We start from the raw sequence: 12,402 nt of genomic DNA, 5'->3' as shown, positions 1-12,402 counted from the left end.
ACATCATGTTGGCCACGCCCAATCAGTCACGCCCCCTCCCCAGCCACACCTACAGGACAGGTAGTAAAAAATTTCAGAGCCCACCACTGATCTGGATCCTCATTTTACGGAACTCGGAAAGATGGAAGGCTGAGTCAACCTTGAGCTGGTGAGGATGGAACTGGCAAATTGGACTTCTACTGCCGGCAGTCAGTAGAAATAACCTGCAGTACTGCAGTCTAACCACTGGGGCTCTTGTCTGTTGTGGTGATTCTGATTTCAGAGCTGGTAGTTGGGAATTCCTGAGCTTGGACAGAAGGTCTGGTTGGATTCTGTTTCTGGAGCCTCTTTAAAATGACCCTCCCTTCCCACCCATGGTAAGATTCCCACACCTGTTTGTTAAAGTTGTTCTTTACATTTTTATTTTATTCAAAAACTTTACAATAGATACTTTAAAAAAGACTTACAAAGAGAAAACAAAACTAGATAAAACATTTTTTTAAAAATTGTGCATCAAAAAAGACAAAAATACACATACATATACAGTATTGTCCCCTCTTGTAGAATACTGATAGATGTGTTACAGCAATAATAGTGCAAAACAGGCCCACATGTTTATTAGACTCCTTCTTTAACATTTTATCTTTTAAATAAGTGAGCGTTCTTAAATGAGATCTTCCTTCCTCAGGAAACTGGTTCTCCACATATCCTTTTGCCCAATCTCTCTTTTTATTGAAAAAGTTTTTCAAATACAGATTTCCCCCTCTTTTTTGCCCTCCTCCTCCCTAACCCCCCCTCACCCTCCCCACCCCCCATGGCTTCTCCAAAAATAAAATCCAGATTGATATCAAATTATATAATATTTTACCATCCTTTTACACCACCCCCTACATGCTAACCATTTCTTTCTAAAATTGTTATTATATCCCCACTATACTATACATTTCAAAGCAACCTTCAGCTATAAAACTATATAATAAATCCTAATTTGACATTTCCTCAACTCATAATCTACCCATTTCCTCCCCCATGCATATATCTCCTAATTCAAATCTTTTACGTAGATTTATATCTAAACATAACATCCCTTTTCCTAAACTAAACAATCAGTAACCTAACCCATCTCCACCCATTTTCCTACAGGTCTACCATACATAATATTTTTAATATATTTGTTCTTCTGCCCACACCACACAACTAAAAAATATTTCCATATATGAATAAAATCCTCAAATGACTTTAAATTTATAATCCATATAGTGTCTTCTGTAACGTCTTTCAGCTAGATTATTAATTCCATCGCCCATGTTAGGGTAACATCAGGTTCAGCTTCCAACAATATATTCAGTATCTTCCATTACCATCTGCCCCCATCAATAGTAAGTATTTTCGTATATAAAAAACCACCTGAGTGACTTTATATTTATATTCCATATGGTATCTTCTGTAGTGTCTTTTATCTAGATTATTAATTCCAACCACCACATTGGGGTAACAACCAGATCTTCTGCATGCCCCAATCCCATAGTTCTCTTGCCTTATAACTCAGCATATACGTAATCCATTTTTCAAAGAGTCCAAAATAGAAAGTTCCAATCCACTCAATCAGAGGCCATCTTCCACATCCCAAAAGCACCAGCACTGCAGAGATCTGTTAGTCTTCTCAAAATAATATAAGTCAATAATTTGCCTCAATTATATTTTCATATATCAGCCATCTATAAATCCCACTTATTATATTTAATCGTCTCTTCAATAACTGGCATTAGACTGTTGTTTAGTTTAAAATTTTTTAGTTTTGTAGAACCTGCTTCTTCTTTTCTTAACTTTTTGTGGTTTAGATCTCCATCCTAGTTGCCTTTCTAAGACTTGTATATCAGCTGATTGAGTTCCATGCTGGTCTGTAACTTGATAAGACATCTCATTAGAATCCAAAGCCGCCTCTCTTATATTTATAAGTAATCCAGCTATAACCTCTGAAGGAGAATCCAAAAGCGGCTCGTCCAAAAAGGCCTCTGTAACTTGTTGTTTTTCCATAACCTCCATCTCCATCTGCTTAGCCTGAGTTTCAATCTCTTGTTCATTTTGCTTTTCTTTATTCCCCTCCTGTGTTCCTGACACTGATGGCATACGTGGAGATGTTGGATCCATTTTAAAAACCTTGTAGTAAAATTCTTCCGCTTTTTCAACAGTATTTAATTGATATCTTTCTCCTTGGTATCTCAATATGCTTAATGCATTGTAAGCCGCCCTGAGTCTCCGGAGAAGGGCGGCATATAAATCGAACCAATAAATAAATAAATAAATAAATAAATAAATAAATAAATAAATAAATAAATAAATAAATAAATAAATAAATATTATACCAACTGTCGAACCAATAAATAAATAAATAAATAAATAAATAAATAAATAAATAAATAAATAAATAAATATTATACCAACTGGAGCATCCCACCTAAATGGGATGTTTTGTTTTTTCAGATTATCATACTTTCGTTGTACCAACTCTTTAATTTCCTGCCTGAATTTTTCAAGATTCTGGTTCACAATCTCATCATGTCTTGCCATCTCCTCCAAAACAAATTCCTTTAGGTCTTTAGAGCCATTCTTCTGAATCTGCAAGCTCAAAACTTGCTCATATGATTTGTAGATGGGGGAAACCCCCCCCCCACAGCTTGGTTGTCTGGCTTTATCTGTTTTAACGCCATCCTGCCCCACAAACAAACTCTTTTTTTTTAAAAAAAAAGGACTTTCCTCCAAACAGTATCAATATCAAGTCTCTAAGAAGGAAGAAACTTAAAATAGAAATTTTTCTCTTCAATTCTAGCCAGCGCTATTGCTTCAGATACTTTGTAGCATATTAAGCTATTCAAACGGAAGGACTTTCGCTTTCAACTTTCTTCTTCTCAAGCCTCAGCCAGTCACCATTTTAAAAACTTTCTTTCTTCACTTTTAAAATCACTCATAGAATTGTTAGAAATACTTGCGATTTAGGGTCCCAAGTCCGGATTTCATCCTATTTATTCAGACAATCTGTTAGATTTTGTTGATTGGATTGGTCCCATCGCCTGGCTCTGCAAGAGGCAGAGTTCCCCCGACGCCCGGAGCAACGGCGAGCTGTATAGGGAGCCACATTCTGCTTCCTCCCCAAGAAGAAGTTCGCAGAGGGCTCTACCTGTCCTCGCCAGCTCTATCTCATGTCTCCTAAGGAGATGGAGTTTTTCGAGCTGTCTCTCAGCTGTAGAGACGGCACTTTACAGGCGGCGAGGCTGGCGGTCCCGAAAGACCGTCTGGTGGCGGCAGAAACCAAACCGGAAGCCCTTTTGCCCAATCTCTCAATAAACAACTATTTTTAAAGATCTTTTGCCATATTTTTGTAACATAAAAACTCAGAGGCTCCCTAGTAAATTCTGGGAGTTCCTTTCCCTGGTATGCAAGCCCAACAACCATACCTGATGGGTGGAAAAGTGTAAGACTTTTCTTTATAAAGAAGCAAGTTCTAAAATGGGACCCCCACTTGCTCCACAGAGGACGCCCTTTTATACAGTTTTGGAAAGCACAAATTGCCATGAACAAGTCATGAAAACACACATACACCAATCATTTAGAGCAATATCATAAAAACTGTCCATCTTGTGTAATCATAGTTACGGCTAAAGTTCAAGTAAAGCTTCGGAGTTATTGGAGACGTTGACCTGATCAATACTATTCCTACACTGAAAGCATCCTTAAGCCACTTGGGTACCAGCATCTCTTCCATCACCTTCACGGACAGGCATCCTTCAGCAGGAAGGCCGATGATCTGATTTTCATTTATTGCAGGTCAAAAACAGATCAACTAGTGCATAACCTCATCAATAGATACATGGTATCTTGCCACTGTAATCTCTAGATGTTAAACCAGCAATAAATATATTAATTTATTCAATGTATTGAAGTTGTCATTTTGTAAGCCGCCTTGAGTCCCTAGGGAGAAAGGCGGCATATAAATCGCAATAAATAAATAAAATAAATAAATAATACATGAATAAGAATGGTCTCTCCATCCCCCCACCCCCATCTCTTTCTCTCCCTCCCCTCCAGTTCTCCTCGCAGAGACATCCCTCATTTTCCCAGGGTGCCCAACACTTTCTTCCATTCTCACATTCTTCTCTTAGAGCTGGTGGGCCAGATGTTCCCTGAAGAACTGATCAAAGGGTCCCAGGCAGGAGGGGCTGAGCCCCAAAGAAACCCCACACAGCCCACAATCCTTCCATGGCTACCTTGGAAAGATTTAAGAGGGTGGATTCCTCACCCTCAACAAGCCTGATGATCTTGGCTGTCAGCCTATTTTCCAAGCTCGGAGTTTAGTCTCTTAAATAGATTTCAGCAATATTCAGGCTCACCTCAGGTTATTTTAGGATGGAGCATCACCTACGACTGAGGAGAAGGAAGCAGTTCTAGAGAAACCTCATCAGGGCAAGTTGTCTCTTCCTGATGGCATTTTTTCCTGAATCTCCACCAGCAGCCTGATAGATAGTGAAAAGAGAAGACAGCCAGATTACTTTGGGGGCAGCAGCTTCTGTCTGGGCTATCTGGGCTGGAGGGGATTTATGCTAAAGACCTCAAAGGGCCCAGACGGGACAACTACCTGGATTTTAACTCAACATCTTGAGAAAAATATATTTGTCCTTCCTCTGTTTATTTCAAGGGCAAAAAAGAGCCTTGATAGTACAGTGGTTTAGTGCACCCTGTCATTAACACAGCTGCCTGCAATTTCTGCTGGTTCGAATCTCTCCAAGGCTCAAGGTTGACTCAGCTTTCCATCCTTTCTAAGGTAGGTGAAATGAGGACCCAGTTTGTGGGGGCAATAAGCTGACTTTGTATAAAATATACAAAAGTATGAAGGCTATTGCTTAACGCATTGTAAGCCGCCCTGAGTCTCCGGAGAAGGGCGGCATATAAATCAAATTAAAAAAATAAATAAATTGTTGGCTGTCAAGAGTTGCTACTCAGGGGGAAAATGAAATGAAAGATTCCTGGAAGTTCTTGAGAAATGACCAAGTTGAAACTATCCATGTTCTAATTACAGCTCCTATTAAGAAACCACAGTCCTGTTTTTCCACCCTTTTTCAAAGATGTCCTGCAGATGTCCTCTTCCCACTTGTACTAAATAGCACTTACTTGCACTAAAAGCATCATGAATCACTTTTAAGCAACAACATGGAAGGACTATTTGACCAAATGGACAATAAACATGGATTAGCTTAGTGCTGGGAAATAGGGAGGAGGGAATGACAGTTGGGGAAGACCAGGGATGCTTTGAACCAGATCGTGACAGCCTTCAAGGACATTGAGAAGACAGAGATGCTTGAGAGGGGAGGATGGAATTGGAGGGAAATAGTCTGTATGCTTTTGCATGGGAAATTCAATTCTAGTCGGCTACCAACATATGCTACCAACATCTTTTAGTAAAAGAACTCATCCCTTCATCCAAATCGAGTTTTTTTTTTTTTATTTGATTTATATGCCGCCTTTCTCCGGAGACTCAGGGCAGTTTACAATGCACTAAGCAATAGCCGTCATCCTTTTTGTATATTTATACAAAATCAGCTTATTGACCCCACAACTGGGTCCTCAGTTTACCTACCTTAGAAAGGATGGAAGGCTGAGTCAACCTTGAGCCTGGCGAGATTCGAACCCTGCAGTAATTGCAGGCAGCTGGTCTTAATAACCAGCTTAATAACAGGGTGCCTTAAACCCCTGTACTACCAAGGCTCTTAGTCTTCATCCAAATGGAGTTGTTGTTTTTTTTTTAATTTGATTTATATGCCGCCTTTCTCTGGAGACTCAGGGCGGTTTACAATGCGCTAAGCAATAGCCTTCATCCTTTTGTATATTTATACAAAATCAGCTTATTGCCCCCACAATCTGGGTCCTCAATTTACCTACCTTAGAAAGGATGGAAGGCTGAGTCAACCTTGAGCCTGGCGAGATTCAAACCTGCAGTAATTGCAGGCAGCTGGTCTTAATAACAGGGTGCTTTAGACTACTGTACTACCAGGCTCTTTTTTGAGGGTCTTTCTTTCCTAAGGGATCGGATTGGGGCAGGTTTGGTTTTTTTAATACTCCAAAGCCCAATTCCAACCTAACCAGCTCTAAGAAAAAGCAACGATGGCTGATTCTGGAAAGCTAAGCAGGTTTGACTGGCTTGGCACTTGCACCCGAGACTGGCGAGCAAGCAAATCTCAAGCAGGTCAAAAGGCCCATCCTAGAAGAAGGAAATGAAGGAAGGAGGAAGCACTTCTGCACTGTTGCTGAGAATATTATACCGATGTGAATGGATAAGAAGCAATGGATGGAAACTAAACAAGGAGAGAAGCAACCTAGAACCAAGGAGAAACTTCCTAACAGTGAGGACAATTAACCAGTTGAATGGCTTCCCTTCAGAAGTTGTGGGTGATCCATCACTGGAGGCTTCTAAGAACAGACTGGGAGGTCACTTGGCTGGAATGGGATAGGGTCTCCTGCTTGAGGTTGGAGTAGAAGACCTCCAAGGTCCTTTCTAAGTCTACTATTTTGTTCTAGGTTGCCCTGCACTTGGTGAAGCTCAAGTGAGGAAACCCTTCCCACATACCTCCTCCCGCCTCCCTCTCTCGACTCTTGCTCTGAGTAGGAGCAGAAGAAGCAACAGCTTCCTCCTTCCTTTCTGACTCTTGCCATCAACAACTCATTCAATGCAGAAAGACCCAGGGGTGGAGGTCAGTGGCTGTTTCGCTTACCTATCAGGAAGAGAATCGCAGCTCCTGAGATTAAGCCTGTAACAATTCCCACAGGAATCCGCCACCCTGTAGCTAAAGAAGGAGAAAGATGGTTCTGATTGGACATGCTGAGTTCCCTGAAGTGGAGATGCTGAGCAATGGAAACCTTTCCCAACCCGTGTTGGCCTCCAGAAAGTGCCCCCACCTGAAGGAAGCTCCTCCCCCCCAAGCTAAAGAGAGAAGAGCAAATGGCCTTGAAGAGCAGAAGGAGCCACCATCCATCATCTCATATATCATCATATTTTCATATTATTCCTATTAAGTTACCATTTCCAACCCTTCTCACAGAAATCACTTCTCTCCCATTGCTAAATAGATGGCTATACCGTATTTGCTGCTCTCCACCTGAAAACATGAGATGATGCAGCAACAAACTCCCCCCACATTGTCAAATATCGATGTAAACTTCCACACAAAGTTTTTTTCTACACATAACAATCCTGTTATTCTCTCACCTGTTTTGTCCTTGAAATCAAACACCAAGGTCAAGCCCTCATGCTCCAGGTGACACTGAAAATGGTTTTTCTCCTTGGGGTCGATCTCAATGCTGAGCCAAACATAATTGGTCCCGTCTGAGTTGGGGACCACATTCCTTGGGAGGGTCTCATATAGGCAGACTTCTCCGTCCTTCATCCAGGTGGCCTGGATCTCCTTGGGGTAGAAGCCAAAGGCCTGGCAGATGAGGATCTCCAGGCTGTCATCCACCACCTTGGAATTCACCTTCCCCACTGGGGGCTCTGCAGGAGAAGCAACACCAGAGTTCCTGGGTTCTCTTAGAGTTTCTTTTAAGATGATTTAATGACAGGAAAGTCCTCATTTGGCCATCCTCTCCCTCTCCTCCTCTCTGAACCTCTGGGAGCCTCCAAGATGGGGCATTGCAGCTCTTTAGATGTATTTTTGAAAGGGTTAAATAGAATATGGGGTAAAGTTCTCCAATCAACCGTCATAATTGTAATGCTTGAAGTCTGATTTAATTTACTCCCCCCACCCCAATTGAATTTGGTCAAGTGGTTCCAGATAGAAATCAGGAACAGACTGACCCAAAAAGGACATTCGCTTTCTTCTGGTTTGCAAGATATTCCCAGGGAAACAGAGTGAGACATTCACCGTTAATGTCTTTCTCAGTTAGTTACTTTATCTTTAAAGTACTTATTCTAGGGGACACTGAAGATTATTTTCAGTGGTGAAATCCAATTTTTTTTATTACCGATTCTGTGGGCGTGGCTTGGTGGGCGTGGTGTGGCTTAGTGGGCATGGCTTAGTGGGCGTGCAGGGAAAGGATACTGCAAAATCTCCATTCCCACCCCACTCTGGGGCCAGCCAAAGGTGGCACTTGCTGGTTCTCCGAACTACTCAAAATTTCCGCTACTGGTTCTCCAGAACCTGCTGGATTTCACCCCTGATTATTTTCCTTCTGTAATGCGATGTGGGATACCAACTGATTCTTTTCTGCAAATGTTGGCTTAGCTACGTAGGACAGAAATAATATGGGGAGGGGGGAGCCTACAGAAACATGCTCAGTGGAGACCCCTTTTGCCATTCACCGATCCTCCGGAGAGCCTCCTTCTGGTAGGACAGGTATCTCTGCAGCCCCTCAAAGCAGGTCTCCTCCAGGTAGACTTTAATTTTCTCTGTCCATCCTGGATCCTCCTCCCACTTCTCCTTGACCTTCTGGGCCTGGGGCTGAGCTGCCACCCATCTGAGGGTCTCCTTGTCGAAGCTGATGAAGTCCGTCCCATTGTAGCCGTAATGCAAAAATCCTCCTTTGCGCCCATCTTCCCTGAGCTCACAGCCCAAAACCACCTGCCAGGTGTGAAGCCCTGAAAGAGACCCAGTGTCAGGTTCCAAGAAGATAATACAGGAAACAAACAAAACAAACCTGGTTTGATGCTGTTACCTTTTATTCCTGGCACTCACTGACCACTTAAACGAAATTATTGTTAGGGCTAACTTCCCAGAATTCCCATCACCTTTTACACAATACACCAGTGCACCAGGGTTGGGTTCTACTTACCTTTACTACCGGTTCACAGCAGGGCCACGCGTGCACTCTTGCTTTGCTCGTGCACGCTGCGCTCTTCTGTGCATGCGGGGAAGCGTTTTGATGACATCGGGGTTGGTGGGCGGAGCTTCCCGCTGGTTTTTTTACAGGTTCTATAGAACCGGTGCGAACTGGGGGCAACCCACCACTGCAGTTCACCCAGCCCTCATTATCCAATCCCCAACGCCTACCCTGCCCATGTGACCCAGTTTTACTCTAATTGTAATTCTTAAAGTCAGTTCCTTAAAGGGGAAGTTCTACTCTAGTAACTGTAATTATTAAAGCCAGTCTCTTAAGGGGGAAGTGTTTATGTAGGTTTCCTTGGAACATGCTGCTCAATCTTGGCTCTGAGCATAACAGCCGGCTCTGGGATCGAAGGAGAACAGCAGGGGAGTCTTGACGAAGTCATCACCTTCCTGACGTCATCACCGTGTGGCCGCCTCACAGCTGTTCGGCAGCCAACCGGCTTCCTGGCGACCATCCTGGATGATGGATCGACTCCTCGCCCTCCGTCCCAAGTCCTCAGCAGCTGGCAAGGTAGCATGCAGGGCCTCTGTCCTCCGCAGCTGTAGTGACGGCCATTCTCCCCCGAATGGCAGCTCCAGGCCGTTGGGTACGCTGGACCTGACACCCAGAGGGGGTGGGTATGAATGAAAAGGACCCAAATTCCCCTAGAGAGCATTATAGCCAACTACCTCTCCCCTCACCCCCTCTTTTCCTCTTTATCATACAAGGAGAAATACCGTCTACTTGAATTAACCCTTTTGGGCCTGTGTCAGGGCATGAAGAATTTCTAGGAGAGGGAGATAATTGGGGGGTCAGGAGCTGGGGAGTGGGGTGTCTTTCCTTATCAGGAAAGAAAATATCACTATTATGCTCCCTGCAGCCATTGGTTGCCAAAGATGTCACTGGCTCTGCTCACCTCCAGCACGGCGGTCCAGTTTTGATAACTTCTCCAGATCAGCCCTGAAGACTCTTTCAGGGGCCAGAAAGGCCTCCTTCTCCACCTCCTCCATCCAGGGCACCAGAGGCTCCATCTTCCTGGTAAGGCTGTCATAGCAAGCGATGGGCTGGTCATCCAGGTAGCTCTTAATGAAGAACTGGGGAAGCCCCTGGCTGGACTCTGAGAGTTGCAGGTAGAAGTAGGACAGGGAGTGTAAGAGGGAGCCTGGAAAGGGAGGAGGGAGACAAGGAGAATGAGGGGGTCTGCACTGCTGCTCCATCCCTGCCAACATTTTATTCTCACCCAGCACCCCCAACAAGCGAGCCGCCCTCTTTCTGCTCTGCTTAGGAAGGTTCCTGCCTTTAAAACCTTGGCTGACCTTAAAAACATCTGGGGAGACCCACATCTGGTTACAGTGCCCCCACAGCTCCACTGGGCCCTCGGGATTCTTGTGTGCCTGACGCTGATCACAATCCTCTTTGCCAAGCACAGGGAGTGTCATGGGACTGGAAGATTTGCCTGGAGCTTCATCTTGGAGTTAGAAATCTGGCTGCTATCCAGAGAGTCAACCCAGCCCCTCCCCCCAACCTCCATCCCTTCCCAGGTGACTCTATTTTCTGAGCAGTTTGGGGGCTCCTTCCCAGGTAGCCTGGCCCTTTGCCAGCCCAGCGGTGGAACAGAGATTTGTGGAAATAGGTTGAGCTCTAAAGGTTCCTCTGTGATGTAAAAATTTTAAAAAAAATTAAACTTCAAACTCTCCTACAAGCAGCCCCTCCTTTTCTTTGCCCTCCTGTTGGGCCCCCAACTCTCCTGTGCCAACCTCTTTTCCTGGCCTTTGCCTGCCACACGCGTGTAAATTAACCAGCGCCAGGAGAAGGCATGATTCAACCGTGGCTATGTTTCCACTGCCAATGTCCCCTTTTCTCTCCGCTATTTTCTCAGAAATACAGATGGGAACGGATTACAAAGGAAACACCGAAAGTCTTAAACGAGCATCAGGAGGGAAGGCAGATTTGTCCTTCTGGGAAAGGAGCTTCGAGGGGGAGAGACCCAGCCCAGGACAGGCTCCCCCTCCCCTTCTGCTTCCTCCCCTCCGCGTCGCAGGTCCTCCTAAGAACTCACCGCAGTGGCCCCCCCGCAAGGAGGCCCCCAGCACCTCTCCCAGGAGCCAGAGGGAAGCCCGGTGCAGCCACATCACCCATGCGTGGCTTTTCCATCTGCAAGCGAAGACACGTCCTGCATCCTCTCCGCCAAGAGAAGCCCCGCCCCTTCTCAGCCACTCGCCCCCGCGTTCCAGAGAACCAAATCTCTGGGACTGAACTTTCCCGTAGGGTTGCCAGGTGTCCACTATTTGAGCTGACAGTCCACTTTTTTCACATTATGTTCACTATTTTTTTTTCACAAAATAGTGGACATTTTTTTTATTCAAAAGCTTTATGATGAAACGGTACGTAAGTTTTGCGAGTCAGAATTCCATGAAGTTTTGCGCCATGTTCCAACACGTTGGTTAAGTTTGTTTAAAGCAGTCAAAAGACTTCTTTTAAACTGGATACCTCTAAAATCGTATTTTATTTCTCTTGGATCTGATGAGTGCCATAAGGTTATCTGGAACCTTATTTCGGATCAGGAAAATGAACTCGCAAAGGACGATGAACCAACAATTTCAGAATTGTATTTACATTTCACGCACTTCTTCATGTCAATAATGCAAGACACCCTACTGAAGCTGGAAAGCAAGAAAATTCTTGCATGTGATCCTCACATTATCATGTGTAAGCTGCGTGATTCTTTGCAAAAAAAATACGATGAGCAGTTTTTTGGAATGAAAGTTTTATTTGCCTTACGTAAAAAACATTTGCCTGAGAATGCCGTGCAAAAGTTCAAGAAAGAAGCCATCAACGTGTATCAAAGAGCCATTGCGTACCTAGAAAAGTGGTATAATTTCACCAATTCAGTATATGAGACACTAAGTTGTTTCAATCTAATTGATCGCAATAATCCTCCAACTTTAGAAGAAATGACGAACATCTGGTTATTATCACCATGGCGAGAAGAACTTCCACCCAACACTCTCTTCGATGAAATTTCTGCCTTAGAAGAAGTTTATGTTCATCTGCAGGGCGATTCATCCCTTGATAAGGGGACGTACTTTTTCAAGAAAGAGCCAGCTCCGAGTTTACTGAAACTGTTCCAGTATTGTGCATCAATTCCAGTATCAAATGCAAACGTTGAACGAATTTTCTGCGTCATGGGAAATTTGTGGACTGACGAACATAACCAACTGCTTGTACCATCAGTTCGAAGTGAACTTTGTATATTTTTTAATATTTCTCAATGTTGTACTGAAATTAAAGAATTATTCCTTAAACACAAAGAATTGATCAAAGCTGCGCAGTCAAATAAAAAATACACACAACAGCAAAGTAAAATGTAATTTAATATTTTACTTATTATTATAATATATAAGTAAAGTTTTGAAGTGATTATTTTAATACGTGTTAAAATGTTTGTAAGAAAATATATAATTTAATTGTAAAAAAAAATTTTATATTTTTTTACTACTTAATCCCCACCCCCACCCCCGCCCCTTGTCCGCTATTTTTGGAAGCAGACCTGGCAACCCTAGACTGAAGTTC

General features: G+C 43.5%; 1 protein-coding gene across 3 annotated transcripts; it reads right to left on the bottom strand.

The window, feature by feature from the left end:
• Positions 1–374: 374 nt before the first annotated feature.
• LOC117659656 (major histocompatibility complex class I-related protein 1-like) lies at positions 375–11,033 on the bottom strand. 3 transcript variants are annotated; one of them, XM_087884610.1, is made up of 7 exons: positions 10,889–11,033; positions 9,746–9,991; positions 8,327–8,602; positions 7,238–7,519; positions 6,744–6,815; positions 4,368–4,490; positions 375–3,948 (listed from the first exon to the last, which is right to left on the bottom strand). In XM_087884610.1, the coding sequence occupies exons 1-6, from the start codon at positions 10,959–10,961 to the stop codon at positions 4,396–4,398; spliced, it is 1,044 nt and encodes a 347-aa protein (XP_087740736.1). In that variant the 5' UTR covers positions 10,962–11,033; the 3' UTR covers positions 375–3,948; positions 4,368–4,395. The 3 variants fall into 3 exon arrangements, with proteins under 3 accessions (XP_087740736.1, XP_087740737.1, XP_087740738.1); XM_087884611.1 differs by having other exon boundaries at positions 375–3,795; XM_087884612.1 differs by lacking the exon at positions 10,889–11,033 and adding an exon at positions 10,146–10,321.
• Between the last annotated feature and the right edge of the window lie 1,369 nt (positions 11,034–12,402).

Source organism: Pantherophis guttatus, chromosome 2 (assembly GCF_059756535.1).
Source record: "Pantherophis guttatus breed Tessera chromosome 2, ASM5975653v1, whole genome shotgun sequence".
NCBI classification, from domain to species: Eukaryota; Metazoa; Chordata; class Lepidosauria; order Squamata; family Colubridae; genus Pantherophis; species Pantherophis guttatus.
The sequence above is the reverse complement of the archived record's forward strand: the minus strand, read 5'-3'. Positions and strand labels throughout refer to the sequence as shown.